Here is a 17369-nt window from a genome sequence, read left to right as displayed (position 1 = left end):
AAAGAGCAAGTTTGTATTCAGCCAGGGGGTTACTATGGGCCCTTCTACCTTACTCAGGTTTCCACTGTTGAAGTTGATTGCCTAAAAGAAGCCTCCACAATATTATTACCCCACAGGTCAGGAAGGATAGTTAGTGGTCAGCTGGGACCTGGGGATCAGAAATATCACATGCATAGGCTGTTTCTTCTTGAGATATCAAATATACTCTTTATTAGAGTATACACTGTTTATTAGAGCATCACATTCTATGCACTTCTCTTCAGGTCTTTTCTATTTCACAATAAAAATATTTTAAAGGCAATTATTTTCCTTTTTTCTGTTTTTACTTTTATTTGCATGTATTTTATGCAGAATTTACTCCCAGGCCATAAGTTTTTATTTCTTCAGCTTCTTCTGGGATATCTGTGATATCTTCTGTGCAACTTCCTCTTCTGGTTTAGGAACAATCTGCTCTTTTTCAGTGAGGATCATCTCAATGTGGCAGGGAGAGCTCAGGTATGCGTTAATCTAACCATGAGCCCTGTAAGTTCTACGCCGCATCTTGGAGATTTTGTTCACCTGGATGTGCTCGATAACCAGAGAATCTACATCTAAACCCTTAAGTTCAGCATTACTCTCTGCTTTTTTAAGCATGTGCAGTAAAAATTCATCACTCTTTTTGGGCCACCAACCCTGTGTCCAGCCCCACTGTTTGGCCTGGGCACACCTACCAAAGGAAAGGCACACATTGCTTCTGCAAAGTGACATCTTTAAGATACTTGGTGGCTTTTCGGATATGCATACCCTTGATGGCCTGGGCAGTTTCACGTGTGTTCGTAAAGTGAACACGAAGATTTGAACCTCTTGATTTGCATGATTTTGTCGGGTTTTCCGGGTCAAGTGAATAGTGAACCATTTTCAGAGATCACCTCAGGCCGCGCACGGGAAGAAGCTAAAGGCAATTATTTTTAAAGGTTGAATTTGAAAGTACTGAAAGAAGTCACTCCTACACCAGAAAGTTTAGACATACTGTTCATCTACATAAGCACAGAAAAAAGGAAGCAAATTTTATTTTTATTATTTAAAAAAAATTTTTTTTAATGTTTTATTTATTTCTAGGAGAGAGAGAGAGACAGCGTGAGCAGGGGAGGGTCAGAGAGAGAGGGAATCACAGATTGAAACAGGCTCTAGGCTCTGAGCTGGCAGTCAGCACAGAGCCCGACGCGGGGCCCGAACCCACGAACCGTGAGATCATGACCTAAGCGAAAGTCGGACGCTTAACCAACTAAGCCACCCAGGCGCCCCGAAAGGAAGCAAATTTTAAAAGCCAGCAAGTATCAGGGGGGAAAAGGCTAAGACATGAATAACATTTACAAAACACTAATGTAAGGAATATTAATTTAAACCAAACTGTCTAAGGGTAACTGGAGGATGGGAATAAGGTAAGTATTTGTTTGAGGATGTACGGGACATTATACCTCATTAAAGAAGGAGCTCCCATGACCTCGCAGATAGGGGATCCTCCTGGGGCCGGGCCCCTTCATTCTACCCCCCAGGTCGAGCCTTGCGCAATAAGAGATATCCACTAGACCTGGCCAATGCTCAGACGGAGATGGTAAGGACTCGCTGGTCATAGGACCATTCTGTCACACCGTATCTATCAGATGCCCAGATAAAGAACTCAACCGGCAAAGAATTACACCCTTCCTTTGAGCTCTGAACTACGTTTCCCAGGGGCCATCGCGTCCAAAACAACTTCCGGTCGAAAGGCCTCGTTGGTTTACTGTCCAGGTTTCCTGACTGGAGCGCCCATTTGTTGGGGAGCAGCGTGGAGGACTCGGTTGAGTCTTGCATTGTAAATGCGTCTGGAACTAATAGAAGCCCCTGGCCACGGATGTGAGCAATTATAAGGGCGATGGTTTTTGCCTAGGGAAAGGATGTTGCCCGGGGCCAAGGCCTGTGAATTGAGATCGTCGCCTCTGAAAGGCTGTCCCGGCTCTAACTGCATTTTCCAATGTCCACCATAGCCGAGGTAGATTCCTGTCCGCGCACTGGCCCTTTCAGGACCATAGGAAGGACCGTGTCTGAGTACCTGCGGAACATTCTTGAAAGGACCGCAGGGTCAGGTAAGAGTCCTAAGATCCGCAGCGGAATGACCCCTGAGTCCACGGCCACAGGGGAGCATAGTGAGGGCTTAATGTTTTCGGAGTCTCAGGCCTTGTTAGCAAGAGGGTTTGGAAAGGAAGATGGTAGGGAGCTGTGTTTGCGTATATTCGCTCCCGCACCAGGGATCTCGATGGGATCTGTGGGTGCTTGTGTGAAATTGCTACGAGATCGGGATATGGGTAATCGCTCAGGAGCCGTGGGGTGCTGTGTGTGTGTGTGTGTGTGTGTGTGTATGTGTGTTTGTGCGCGCGCGCATTTGTGCGCTTGTGCACGATGGTGACGCGAGCTGTACGTGATAGTAATGACTATTTAGGTGTGACTGTGCATGTATATGATTGTGACCTCACCACCTTGTGCGTGACCATGTGTGTAAATGTGGTTACAGCAGGAGTGGAGCCAGAAAAAAAGAATATCGTGTTTAGTAACAATAGGTCATTCGTAAATGTGTGGAGAGCATTTTCTGTAGTGGCGGTTAGTTGGATTGGGTAGGGTAGTGTAGAATGAAGGGAGAGGAATAGGAGACAGTGTGGACAAGAGTTCTCTGTAAATATGAGCAGAGAAATGGAGCAGCATCTGATTGGGGGCGGAGGGGGCGGAGGAATACCGTCTCACGGGAGAGGGGAAAAGTAGAAGTGCAGGTAAGAATCAGTAAGCCAGGTTCAAGAATAAAGCAGGGTAGTAGTGTTGCAGAGAATGAGCCATGAGCTCAAGTTTTCCAAAAACAAAGGGAAATATCCTGAGATGTGGTGAGTGTATATGATCTCATGGCATGAAATTCCAATTTAGATCTTTTCTAGAGGAGGGAGAAAGGTCTGAAGGTAATAAAAGCAAGGAGGATACCTTCCCTGCTTCCAAATCCAGTGGCAAGAGTCTGTAGGGGGTGGAGGAGGGGAATGTAATAAAGTCTGTAGAGTCCTCTGGGGCGACCCAGGTTTCCCTTAGACCCAGAGGTGAAGGGAATATTCAAAATGGTTGGAGATAAAAGAGGGGTTTGTTATTAATGAATTACGAATTCCAGAGAACATACTAGAAAATGTCAAGAGTTGGGGAGGGACGAGAAGAGGGGACATTCAACTGGTGGGGAGTACAGTGTCTGAAAAGAGATTATCAGGGAATCTAGGGCTTATGATGGACATAAAAATGGATACAGGGGATATTGATGCTTATTCTGCTTGTATTCAAGACTGTTGGATGGGAAGTGATGGGGTAGAAAGAGGTGGATTTTTGAATATCTGTCAGAAGGGGGAGCCATGGATAGAAGCTTTAAAGATGGTTGGGGTAGGCAGCGTAATGCTGCTACATAGGGCCTAATCCCTGGAATTTGTGAATATTCTGCTTTATGAGACAAGAAGATTAAGTTGAGGACCTTGAAATGAGGGAGTTAGCCTACATTATCCAATTAGGCCCAAATCTAATCACATGGATTTTTTTTTAATAGTTTATTTATTTTTGAGACAGAGACAGAGCATGAGTAGGGGAGGGGCAGAGAGACACACACAGAATCCGAAACAGGCTCCAGGCTCTGAGCTGTCAGGACAGAGCCCGACGTGGAGCTCGAACCCACGAATGGTAAGATCATGATCTGAGCCACCCAGGCACCCCTCACATGGATTCTTAAAGTCAGTAAATGTCTCCAGTCTGAGGGAGTTATGATCAAAGAAGATTGGTCAGAGATACGCAAAATTGCTGACTAAAGGAAGGGAGCCAATGCTGGTGACCTCTAAAATCTGGAAAACTTAAGGAAATAAATAATTCTCCCCTAGAGTCTCCAGAAAGGAACACAGTCCTGTAACCATGTCTGACTTATACCTAACTGCCTAACTGTAAGATAATAAATGTGTATTGTTTTAAATCATTATGTTTATAATAATTTGTTACTCAGAAAACAAATATAGTGCTATAGTGTCTTTTTTTTTTTAATTTTTTTTTTTTAATGTTTTATTTATTTCTAGGAGAGAGAGAGAGAGAGAGACAGCGTGAGCAGGGGAGGGTCAGAGAGAGAGGGAGTCACAGACTGAAACAGGCTCCAGGCTCCGAGCTGGCAGTCAGCACAGAGCCCGACGCGGGGCTCGAACCCACGAACCGCGAGATCATGACCTAAGCGAAAGTCGGACGCTCAACCGACTAAGCCACCCAGGCGCCCCACAAATATAGTGCTATAGTGTCTTAGTCTTTAGTGCTGTGGAGGGGCCTTGAGCCCTAATGACCTGAAGGGAACTCAGTCCCTATTGGTTAAGTTGAGGAATTCAGATAAAGCATATAGGCTCCTTCTTCACTTGTAATTCCCAGTTTTGCTGCATGCTGCATTGTGATTTCTTTTAAGTTTTTAAAATATTTTTAAAAAATTTTAAAAATATTTTAAAAAATATTATTTTGGAGGAGAGTGTGAGCAAGCTGGAGAGGGGCAGAAAGAAAGGGAGAGAGAGAATCTTCTCTTGAAAGCCCCATATGGGGCTCAATCTCACCACTGTGAGATCATGACCTGAGCTGAAATCAATGGCTGGATGTTTAACCAACTGAGTCACCCAGGTGCCCTTGCATTGTGATATTTTTTTAACTTTGGAATTTAATGAACTTTTCTTTGTGATCTAATATATGGCCAGTCTGGTCATAAGGTAAGTTACTTACTTGTTTTCCACTTGATTTGTCTTTGATTTATAAAAATATAAAAATACTCTGAGAATGCAAATTTATCTTATATAATCTGTAACTTCCACTTTAAGTTGCTTCTGGGAGTTGATAATATAGATATTCATAATTATTTTTGTCGTGAACTTTAGGCTTTTGTATTTTAGAATACTCAAGATCATGGCCCCTGCTTATTATTTTTTGTTTACATTTGCCTTGTCTATATTTTTCCATAATTTGCAGTATGAACTTTTTATTCAAGTTTATCATATATGTAGTCAAGTGTATAAATGATGATACAATCAAAACTGTACAGCTTAAGTGAATTACCACAAAGGGAACACCCATAAAATAAGAGCTCAGATCAAGAAGTAAAACGTTACCTGCACCCCAGAAATCTCTCTTGTGCTTCTGTTCAGTCAGGACCTCCCCCAGAGTAACCACCATATATCAGTTTTGTCTGTTTTTTTAACTTATACATGTATAGAATCATATAGTATGTAATCTTTTTGTTGGCTTCATTTGTTCAACATTATGTCTGTGAGATTCATCCATATTGTCTGTGGAAAGAGCTTACTGTTCACCGTATAAGGTGCATGTTCCAGTGCATGAATATACCAACTGTATTTGTCTCTTCAACAGTTGGTGATATTGTTGATGTGCATATGTGTTGTTTCATGAATAATAATGCTAGGAGCATTCATACACTTGTCATTTTGGGTTCATACGCATCCATTGTTTTGAGTCTATTTCTAAGAGGAAAATTGCTGGGTCATAGGGCAAGTGAATCTGTTTAAGCACATAATCTCAGTTTTCCAAAATAGATGAACCAAGTAGTACTCCCATCGACAGTGTGTGCAAGTTCCTTTTTTTTTTTTTCAATATTTTAAATTATTTCTGAGAGAGAGAGAGACAGTGTGAACAGAGGAGGGTCAGAGAGAGAGGGAGACACAGAATCTGAAACAGCCTCCAGGGTCTGAGCTAGCTGTCAGCAGAGAGCCTGACGTGAGGCTCAAACCCATGAACCATGAGATCATGACCTGAGCCGAAGTCGGAGGCTCAACCGACTGAGCCACCCAGTTGCCCCCAGTGTGTGCAAGTTCCAACTGCTCCCCTTTCTCATGAACACATGGCATTATCAGACTGTAAAATTTTTGTCGAGATGGTGGCTATATACTGGTACTACATTGTGGTTTTCTTAACTTAGACTAATGAAGTTGAATGCTTTTGTTTTAATGTCTATGGACCATTTGGATATCTTCCCTTGGAGAATGCTTGTTCATATCCTTTGCCTTTCCTTTGAGGAAGCTGTTCAAATTTGGGGGAACTTGTCTGTTCTTTTATTGTTGATTCGTGCAAGTTCTTTATTTAGCTTGGATGTGAATCCTTTGTCCGCCCTTGTATTGCAAATATCATCTAATCCATGGTTTGCATTTTCACAAGTTGTTTTCTGATAAATAGAAATTGCTTTTTAAAATGTAGTTTTATTTTAAAAATAAATACAAATCAGGCAAACCATGAGAGACTCTTGAATGCTAAGAACAAACTGAGGACTGATGGGTGTGAGGGGGAGGGAGGAGATGGGCATGGAGGAGGGCACTTGTGGGGATGAGCACTGGGTGTTATATGGAAACCAACTTGACAATAAACTATTTGTAAAAAAACTAAAAATAAAAAAGAAATAAAAATCAAAAAAGTAAAATATAATTTTGTTATTTTTCCCTTTGTGGTTTGTACTCTCTGTTCCCTATTTAAGAAATCTTTGCCCATCCCAGAGACATGAAGGTATTTGTATTTTCTTCCTCATTAATATGTTTTACATCTAGGTGTACAAACCTCCTGGAATTGATTTTTGTGTATGTTGTAAGGTAAAGATCAATTCATTTCCCCCTTATAGATATTCAGTTGACCTGGCATCATTTGTTGAAAAGTCCATCTTTTGCTGGCGAGGATGTGGAGAAACGGGCACCCTCCTACACTGTTGGTGGGAATGTAAACTGGTACAGCCCCTCTGGAAAACAGTGTGGAGGTTCCTCAGGAAACTGACAATAGAACTCCCCTATGACCCAGCAATAGCACTGCTAGGAATTTACCCAAGGGATACAGAAATGCTGAGGCATAGGAGCACATGTACCCCAATGTTCATAGCAGCACTCTCCACAATAGCTAAAACATGGAAAGAGCCTAAGTGTCCATCAACAGATGAATGGATCAAGAAGATGTGGTTTATCTATACCATGGAATACTACATGGCAATGAGAAACAATGAAATCTGGCCATGTGTAGCAACATGGATGGACCTTGAGGGTGTTATGCTGAGCGAAATAAGTCAGGCAGAGAAGGACAAATATCATATGTTTGCACGTATAGGAGGATTAGGAGGAACTTGACGGAGGACCAAGGGGGAGAAGAAGGGGGGAAATGGTGGGGGAAAGGGAGAGAGGCAAACCATGAGAGACTCTTGAATGCTGACAAAAACTGAGGACTGATGGATGTGGGGGGGAGGGGGGGATGGGCATAGAGGAGGACACTTATGGGGATGAGCACTGAGTGTTATGTGGAAACTAATTTGACAATAAACTATTTGTAAAAAAAAAAAAAAAAAAAAGTCCATCTTTCCTCCCTGCTCTGAAATCTATCTTGTCTCATAATGTAACCATTCTAGCATCCTTTTGATTATGATTTCTATGGTATATCTTTTGCCATCCTTTTAATTTTAACCTTTTTATACCATTATATTGCAGATAAACTGACATCTTGAAAATAATCAGCCTTTCATGTCATTAATATGATAAATTCCTCCATTCACTTAGATGTTCTGCAATTTCACTGTTATTTGTAGTAATCAATGCAGAGGCCTTTAACTTATTTTGTTAAATTTATAAGTACTTGAAGTTTTTGTTGCTGTTGTAAAAGCTGTCATTTAAAAAACTTTTTTTGAATGTTTATTTATTTTTGAAAAAGAGAGAGAACATGTGGATGAGAGGCAGAGAGAAAGAGAGACAGAATCCAAGGCAGGCTCCAAGCTCTGTGCTGTCAGCACAGAGCCTGATGCAGGGCTTGAACCCATGAGCAGAAAGATCATGACCTGAGCTGAAGTTAGACACTCAACCAACTGATCCACCCAGGTGCCCCAAAAGCTGTCATTTTATTTATTTATTTGTTTGTTTGTTTATTTATTATGTTTTAAAATGTTTTATTTCTGAGAGAGAGAGAGACAGTGTGAGCAGGGGAGGGTCAGAGAGAGAAGGAGACACAGAATCTGAAACAGGCTCCAGGCTCTGAGCCGTCTGTCAGCACAGAGCCCGACGCCAGGCTTGAACCCACGAACTGCGAGATCATGACCTGAGCCAAAGTCGGACACTTAACTGACTGAGCCTCCCAGGCGCCCCCAAAAGCTGTCATTTTATTTATTTATTTGTTTGTTTGTTTATTTATTATGTTTTAAAATGTTTTATTTCTGAGAGAGAGAGAGACAGTGTGAGCAGGGGAGGGTCAGAGAGAGAAGGAGACACAGAATCTGAAACAGGCTCCAGGCTCTGAGCCGTCTGTCAGCACAGAGCCCGACGCCAGGCTTGAACCCACGAACTGCGAGATCATGACCTGAGCCAAAGTCGGACACTTAACTGACTGAGCCTCCCAGGCGCCCCCAAAAGCTGTCATTTTAAATCTAACTTTTAATTTCCTAATTTTTGCTTGTATATTGAAATATAGTTGACATTTTTACTCTCTTTGACTTCATGTTTTTATTCTTAAATATTTCTGTGTTTCTACCAATGACTTGGCTGATATCCTTTCTCAGTTATTATATCCTTTCCCAGTTATTATAAATGATATCCTTTCTCTGTTATTATAAATGAGGCAATAAGTGAGCTTGTCTCTTTTCCATTTTGTAAACTTTATCCCTATATTAGTTATTGCTATAAAACATACTACCCTAAAAAACAATAAATATGTTTTATCTTTTTTTTAATGTTTTTTTTTGTTTGTTTGTTTTTTCTGAGAGAGAGAGAGAGAGACAGCATGAGCAGGGGAGGGTCAGAGAGAGAGGGAGACACAGAATCTGAACCAGGCTCCAGGTTCTGAGCTAGCTGTCAGCACAGAGCCCGACGTGGGGCTTGAACCCACGAACCGTGAGATCATGACCTGAGCCAAAGTCGGCCGCTTAACCTACTGAGCCACCCAGATGCCCCTAAATATGTATTATCTTAACACCATTTTTGCAGATCAGGAACTTAGGAGTGGCTTAGCTGGGAAGCTCTCTCTGGCTTAAGGTGTCACAAAGTTGCAGCCAAACTCTTGGCCAGGCCACAGTCATCTGAAAGCATGACTGAAGCTGGAGGATCACTTTCCAAGATGGTTGCCTCACATGGCTGTTGGCAAAAGACCTCAGTTCCTCTCCATGTGGACCTCTATAAGGCTGCTATAGTGTCCTCGTGACATGTCATATGGCTTTCCCCAGAGCAGAAAGACAGCAAGAGAGCGTACAGTAGAAGCCATATGTTCTTTTTGACCTATCCTTCTATTCCATCATTTCAACAATATCTTCTTGGTTCATAAGTCTGCTCTATTCAATGCAGGAAGCAACTACATACCTTTGGAACTGTTCAGCATACTGGTACCATAATCTTCATCTTATTTTTTAGTTTAGATTTGCATTTAACTATGTTCATCATTACTGCTTTTCCTGATGTTTTCTGTATTGTCTCTTTTGTGGTGAGAATATGTCCTCTAGTAGTTTAGAAAGCATTCCTGGGAACAATATTCCCTAAGTTCTTGCAGCATAGAACTTTTTATATCCTTTATACTTGAAGGACAGCTTGGTTGCATATAAAATCTTTGACTCTGGAGGCCCCTGGGTGACTCTGGGGGCACCCGCGTGGCTCAGTCGGTTAAATGTCCGACTTGCGCCTCAGGTCATGATCTCACAGCTCATGGGTTCCAGCCCATTGGGCTCTGTGCTAACAGCTCGGAGCCAGGAGCCCACTTCAGATTCTGTGTCTCCCTCTCTCTCTCTGCCCCTCCCCGACTTGTACTCTGCCTCTCTCTTTCAAAAATAAGTAAACATTAAAAAAAAATTTTTTTTAAATCTTTGACTCTATCATTTATTTTCCCACAAGTATATTAGAGAGACCACCTCACTATTTGGGGAACTGAATTTAGCAGTGGAGATGTCTAATGACAACTGAATTTTCTTTTTCTCATGGGTAACTTGATATTTTTATCTTGATTTCCCATGGCTTTTAGCCTAATAATTTTATTAGGAGATGTTCTGGTACTGACCATTTTGAGTCATTTCTCCCTGCAATATGGAGTGTCTTTTCATTATGTATATTCATTCTCTATTTCAGGAAATTATGTTTTAATGTTAAAAATGTAGTTTTAAATATTTGTTCTCTGCCTTGATTTGGATTTCATCTTTAATTGCAAGTTGGATTGTCTCTGATTTTCATTGTTTTCTTCCAATAATTTGCCATCTCTTTCTTTGTTTCATTTTGTTCCATTCATTAATTTCTGTATTCTTTGTCCATGCTACACTTTCTATATTTGTCATACCTTGTGCTTCTTGTAGTTTATTCTTTGTTTCTAATGTGGTTTTGCCTGTGTTCTCTTTCATACTTAAATTCAACTAACTCTTGCGTATAGTCTATTCATTATTGCCTCCCCATTCCTGAGATCATTGTAACATTTGTGCATGTGGTCTTGCCTCGGAGCTGTGATTGTATCATCAAATATTTTTTTACTTATGTGGAATGTTAGATAATACTTCTAATATTCCCTGATGACTTTTAGACAGTTTTCTTTATATATATATATATATGGGAATTCTGGCATTCTTTTCAAACAGTATCTTTGGACACAGTGCTTCTAATTTTGTTTTTTTTTTGTTTTTGTTTTTGGAATGTGATAGATTACCTTGGAACAGCTATCACTGGTGCTTTCCTCTCAAAAGGTAGTTTTTAGGTTTTTCTGATCAAGAATTCTCTCCTCTGTTACTACATTCTCTCCTCTGTTACTACAGTAGAAGACAATTGCTTTAAAATATGGTTCCTCTGAACAATGAGGTTTTCTTTATTGTTCAGAATGTAACCTGGTTCAGGAGGACTTATACTATCAGTTTTGAGTTCCCCAGTGTCTTCTCTGTTGTAATTAAAGAATACAGCCAATCCCCCAACTTATTTGATGAGGCCAATATTACCCAGATACCAAAACTAGACAAAGCATATCTCATAAGAATTTGAGTATAAAAATCCTTAACAAAATACTTACAGATCAAATCCAGCAACATATAAATGCATGTGGAATATATCCCAGGGTTGTCTGAACATCCAAAAATCAATTAATGTGATATATTATATCATTAGAATCAAACCCCAAAATTACAAGGTCATTTTAATAGATACAGAAAAAGCATTTGACAAAAGCCAGTACCTTTTTATTATAAAAATACTCGGAGTTTAGAAAAGTTTTAGGATACAAAGGATGCCTGGGTGGCTCAGCTGGTTAAGCATTTGACTCTTAATTTTGGCTCAGGTCATGATCTCATGGTTGTGAGTATTGAGTGTCAGGCTCTCTGCTGGTTGCTGAGGCTGCTTAAGATTCCCTCTTCTCCCTGCCCCAGAAAAAAAATGTAAAAGAAAAGTTCAGGATACTAGATCAGTAGATAAAAATCAAGTGTGTATGTATACACTTGCAGTGTAGAGTACAAAAATGAAATTAAGGAAATAGTTCCATTCGCAATAGCATCAAAAACAAAATATTTAGAAATAAATTTAATTAGTGAAGTATAAATCTCATACTCTGAAAACCATAAAACAGGTATTCAAATAAAAACTTGTACATGAAAGTTCATAGCAGCATATTTATAATAGTCAAAAGGTGGAAACAGCCTAAGTGTCCATTAACAGATGAATGGGTAAATAAAATGTGGTCTAGGTCATACAATGGAATATTATGTAGCCATAGAAAGTAATGAAATATTGATACATGCTACAACTTGGATGAACCTTGAAAGCATTATGCTAAATGAAAGACACTAGTCATAGTAAGTTCACATATTATAGGATTCCATTCGTATGAAAGTCCGGAACAGGGAAATCTATCTATAGAGACAGAAAGTGGATTAGTGGTTACCTAGGACTGGAAGAGAAGAGAGGGAGAATGAGTCACTTGGATTTTGGTTTGGGCCAGGATCTCTGCAGACTCCCTCTGACCTTTCTTCAGGGAAGAAATGGCATTCTTAGTCCATTTGAAATCTTTTAGGAAAATATGACCTTTCACGATTCCTTCCCTCTTGCTCTGCTTTCTCAGGACTCTGCTTCACCAGGAAAGGAATCTAGAAGACTGATTCTTGGAATTTTAAGTCATGGCCCATGTGAGTTGGAATTGCCTCTTTCCAAAATTATAACCATTTATATCACATCATATGAGTATTTTTATTTCTTATCCTTAAACTACTTACTTGAGTCACTATTCATTGTGGTAAGTGATAGCTGGGAAACAGTCCACTGCCTTTCCTAGGTGTCCCTCTTCTGTCCAACACAGCATTCAGCACCTTCTCTGTCCTAATACTTTGACAGAACACTGAAGAAGTATTTTCCCTTAAAGGAAGTAGTAGAGACTTTCTTTTCAAATCTGTGGCTTAACAGAGTGGAACTGAGTGGCTAAAAGGGATACACTACATGAAAGCCTTTATGTACTCTGTAGAATGGGGTATATCAGTTAGTAAAGGTGAGTGTTGGTATTGGTTGGTATTCATTTTAGTATATGGCACTTTATCGTGCTTTTAAATAGAGGATATGATGGAAGGTTAAGTTAAGAGAGATCAGGGATTTTTCAGGAAATCAGTGAGAGATTAATATTAACAAGACATGTGCTGATTGTTAGCTACTTAGCCAAGAGCCCAGAGATTTTATACATTCCCACAGAAAATGGTATTCTCCACAGAAAATGGCATTCAGTTAAGGAGGGTATCTCCTCCAAGAATCCTTTCAACTTCAGCTAATAGAAAATTCAGCTAAATAGCCTAAGGTGGGGAGAAAACTCATGGCACATTATCTGGAGTTAGTCATTTAAACCTGCTGTGGCATCCCAGTGGTATCAACAAAGAACTCGATTCTGGGCTGCCATCCTGTTGTCTGGTGTTTGTCATGGGAAGGTCATAAGGATTTTGTGACTGAACAACGGAGATTTTAAGAGCATACAGACATTCAGCTTCCATGTCATTCCCCACCCCACCCCCATACTACAGGCAGCCAACTTCAGTTTTCTGCTCAGTGAGTATTCCACTTCCTACAGTGCCCTTTTTCATTTGTTTCCCTTCTATCTAAAAGATTTCTTTTAATTTCACCATTGGTGCTTGGGGTTGTTGTTTCAGCAGGTTATGATGTTCAGGGATGTAGCTGTAGACTTCTCTCAAGAGGAGTGGGAGTGCCTGGACTTGGAACAGAGACATTTGTACAGAGCTGTGATGTTGGAGAACTACAGCAATATGATCTCACTGGGTAAGATTCAGAACTTGACCCCAGAACTTTCTGCTCTCTACACTGTGAATTTTTGAATTGTCTTTCAAGTGTCTAGGGGAATTTCTGACTTCTTTCTGGGAAATTGGCTTATGCTTTGTAAATTTGGTTCTAGCAATCCTCAATGGGAACCTCCACCCTCTCCATCCTTTAGAAATACTTTATGCTTTTTTCTTGTTCTTCCTATAATTATTTTTCTTCCTTCAAAACCAATGGACTAGATGCAGACTTTGAAACCTTTACCACTTGGTCATTTCCTGTTTCTTATCTCTGATCAGGACTTTGCATTTATCAGCCAGATGTGTTCTCTTTACTGGAGAAGGGAAAAGAGCCCTGGATATTTTTACAGGATGAGACAAGAGGACATTGCCCAGGTGAGTGAGGGTTGAGCCACCATAGGGACATCATCATTGCAGCAAAGAGCCCAGATGTTTTTTTATTTTTTTTTCTTTTTTGTTTTTTACAAATAGTTTATTGTCAAGTTGGTTTCCATATAACACCCAGTGCTCATCCCCACAAGTGCCCTCCTCCATGCCCATCTCTCCCCTCCTCCCCCATACCCATCAGCCCTCGGTTTGTTCTCAGCATTCAAGGGTCTCTCATGGTTTGCCTCCCTCCCTCTCCCCAACTATTTTTCCCCTTCTTCTCTTGCATCGTCCTCCATTAGGTTCCTCCTAATCCTCCTATAGTGCAAACATATGGTTTCCGTCCTTCTCTGCCTGACTTATTTCACTCAGCATAACACCCTCAAGGTCCATCCGTGTTGCTACACATGGCCAGATTTCATTCTTTCTCATTGCCATGTAGTATTCCATCATACAGATAAACCACATCTTCTTGATCCATTTGTCCGTTGATGGACACTTAGGCTCTTTCCATGTTTTGGCTATTGTTGAGAGTGCTGCTATGAACATTGGGGTACATGTGCTCCTATGCATCAGCACTCCTGTATCCCTTGGGTATATATTACCCTATATCCTTGGGTAAATTCCTAGTAGAGCCCAGATGTTTAGTGAGGCAGCAGCATCTCTGAAATGTTGGACTCACGTTTCCTCCTCAGGGCATAAAAACCTGTTGGATAAAGGCCTGAGACCTAGAGCCAAAAGTGACCTTTTCAACATGAATTTCTAAATGACCCTTCTCTTCACCTCCAAATACCACTCCTGTTCAGTCCTCTTTATTTTCTTTTCCTTGTATTATAAAAAGATGTCATTCTTTTTCTACTGGAGTAGTCAATTTATCAATGCTTTAGTTCAGTTTATTTCTGTTTTTTTTTTAGGTATTTATACATTTATTCATTTAGATATTTGTAAATTTCTCCCTAAAATTTTTTTTGACCTGATTTTTTATTTTCCCTGCTATATCTTGTATTTTTCTACTCTGCCTAAATTCTCCTTGCTTTTGTATTTCCCGCACTCATTAATTCATCCTTTTAACTAACGTCTGTTGATTTTGCAATTTCATTTTGGGATAAGAAGGGTTAACAAAGAGTATATAATCTATCAAGAAACTTGTATTCTTTTTTTTCTACTGGAAGATATCCATAAACTTGGCAAAATAGGCTCCACATTAAGAGAACACCTAATAAGCTGCTTAGTTAAAAATCAGGAATACAGGGGAAAATGGCTTCTGGCTACAGTGAATAGGAAGTAGCAGAAGAGAGGTTAAAGCTAATGGAGGACAACAAAGAAAATGCAGTGTCATAAAAGACAAGTCCTAGCTGTCAAGAGGAAACAAGGGGTATATTTGGCAAGTTGAGGTTAATTGATGAATTTTCTGTTATGGGCAAGAATCAGATTGAAATAACATACTGTTGGAGCTTCTTTTTTATTTGAAATATCAAGGAAAGAAAATATATTTTATTTCCTTACTGGAATCATGTTTGTAAATTCCAGAAGCTATATTTTGTATCTTAAAATTGTTCTTTTTCTGACTGTTGATACCTGCAACAACTTGAAAGAATCTCAGGGATATTGTGCTGAGTAAAAAATGACAACTCAAAAGGTCACATGCCAAATGAATCCATTTATAGAACATTCCGGAAATCACAAACTATAGCCATTGAAAACATATTAGTGGTTGCTAGGGGTTAGGGAGGGGCATAAAGAGGGAGCATATGAGATAAAATTGGTGTAGTAATGGTCTTGGTCTGTGTCTTGATTGTGGTGGTGGTTACAGGAATCCACATATGTGATGAAATGACATAACTATACATATGTGTTGTGCCAATATCAGTTTCATGGTTTTGATATTGTGCTTTAATTATGTAAGATTTATTCATTGAACAAAACTGGGTAAAGGGTACTCTTTGCAACTTCTTGTGAATCTATAATTACAGTTGACTCTTGAACAACTTGGGGTTTGGGGGCACCGAACCCTTGCACAGTCAAAAGTTCTTGTATAAATTTTGACTTCCCAAAAATTTAACTACGAGTAGCTTACTGTTGACTGGAAGTCTTACCAATAACATAAATTAACACATACTTTATATGTTACATGTGTTTTATAATGTTTCCTTAAAGTGAGCTAAAGAAATGTTATTAAGAAAATCATAAGTAAGAAAAAATAAATTTACAGTACTAGGAAAAAAAACTACATATAGGAGGATCCATGCGGTTTAAACCTGCCTTGTTCAAGGGTCAACTGTATTTCAAAATAAAATCATTCATAACATATTCTGGTCCTTAAGGTCTATGCAGTTTTATATTTTTATTCCCTAAACACTGCTATATGCTTTTAAATTTTTGGTTAATTTTCACATACTATGAATGTTCTATTGTATATAAGGTTATTCTGTATTTCTTGTTACTAAAGTTACAAGTCTTGGTACGCGTCAATTATTCATGGGTTTTTTTTCCGCATTGGATGATGTCTCAGATAAGAAATTCCTTGACCAAAGGATAAAGTTAGAAGACTTTAATTTGTGCCCAATTAATTTAAGGTAGTTAATTGATTAATCATTGAAAAAGTTACTTTAAATCCTACAAAATTATGTGAATACATTAAACTATATTTATTTACAACCTATAATCATTTCACCCATGTTTCATTATAGGGCCAGGACATGCTCTCCCTAATTGGAGTTCTGCCTATTCTTTCTTATATCAATCACACTAATAATTCATTCTCCTAATTTGTTTGGTTTCTGTTTTGAATAAGAATTTAGTCAATCTTACTGGAGAATCTCTTTTCCCCCTAGTCTTTATAATTGACTCTAAACTACTAAAATAATATCTGTAGCCTTCTTAAATGAGTTTTTAGAGTATTCACTTAGTTTTCATTAAAAGCAATCTTTCTCTCAATTTCTTTATATATGATATTAACATACACAAGTTAAAATGTCAAAAACATTTGGTATAAACAAGTTTGGAAACATATAGACTCATGGTAAACTCATGGGTATCTGAGAGGTAGCTATGACTTTAATATATTTGTATATTGTGGGAATTAATATTTATGTTTTCAGAAGGATCAGAGGGCATTGGTTCACATGAAGGTCAGGGATGATATCAGTTTCAACATAGTCTCACTACAAATGAGTTATTTTTATTTTTTATTTTTTTAATGTTTATTTTTGAGAGAGAGACAGTGCAAGCAGGGGAGTGGCAGAGAGAGAGGGAGACACAAATTCCGAAGCAAGCTTCTTATAAGTTTTTTTTTTTTTTTTTTTTTAAATTTTTAATGTTTTATTTATTTCTAGGAGAGAGAGAGAGACAGCGTGAGCGGGGAGGGTCAGAGAGAGAGGGAGTCACAGACTGAAGCAGGCTCCAGGCTCTGAGCTGGCAGTCAGCACAGAGCCCGACGCGGGGCTCGAACCCACGAACCGCGAGATCATGACCTAAGCGAAAGTCGGACGCTTAACCGACTAAGCCACCCAGGCGCCCCTCAAGCTTCTTATAAGTTTTATTTATTAAAAAAATTTTTTTAATGTTTAATTTTTTGAGAGACAGATACAAAGACAGGGAGTGAGTGGGGGAGGGCAAAGAGAGAGGGACTCACAGAATTTGAAGCAGTTTCCAGGCTCTGAGCCATCAGCACAGGGCCTGATGTAGGGCTCGAAGTCAGGAAACATGA

General features: G+C 39.5%; 1 protein-coding gene and 1 pseudogene across 5 annotated transcripts in view; one reads left to right on the top strand and one right to left on the bottom strand.

Moving 5' to 3' along the window:
- Positions 1–354: 354 nt before the first annotated feature.
- LOC120243533 lies at positions 355–913 on the bottom strand (annotated as a pseudogene).
- An 890-nt stretch (positions 914–1803) lies between these two features.
- ZNF790 (zinc finger protein 790) overlaps positions 1804–17369 on the top strand; it is a 35431-nt gene continuing 19865 nt past the window's right edge. For 3 of the 5 annotated variants that reach the window (XM_039249704.1, XM_039249703.1, XM_039249700.1), the window contains exons 1-4: positions 1804–2105; positions 12085–12148; positions 13151–13277; positions 13574–13669. In XM_039249704.1, the coding sequence (XP_039105635.1) occupies positions 12140–12148; positions 13151–13277; positions 13574–13669 (232 nt within the window). In that variant the 5' untranslated portion in view covers positions 1804–2105; positions 12085–12139. Of the gene's footprint in view, positions 2106–2828; positions 2892–12084; positions 12149–13150; positions 13278–13573; positions 13670–17369 lie in introns of those variants that run through there. The other 2 variants (XM_039249702.1, XM_039249701.1) reach the window with 2 other exon arrangements.

Source organism: Hyaena hyaena, unplaced genomic scaffold (genome assembly GCF_003009895.1).
Source record: "Hyaena hyaena isolate Hyena2069 unplaced genomic scaffold, ASM300989v1 scaffold_345, whole genome shotgun sequence".
Taxonomy (NCBI): domain Eukaryota; kingdom Metazoa; phylum Chordata; class Mammalia; order Carnivora; family Hyaenidae; genus Hyaena; species Hyaena hyaena.
Note: the sequence above shows the minus strand (reverse complement) of the source record. Positions and strands in the feature narration are given on the sequence as shown.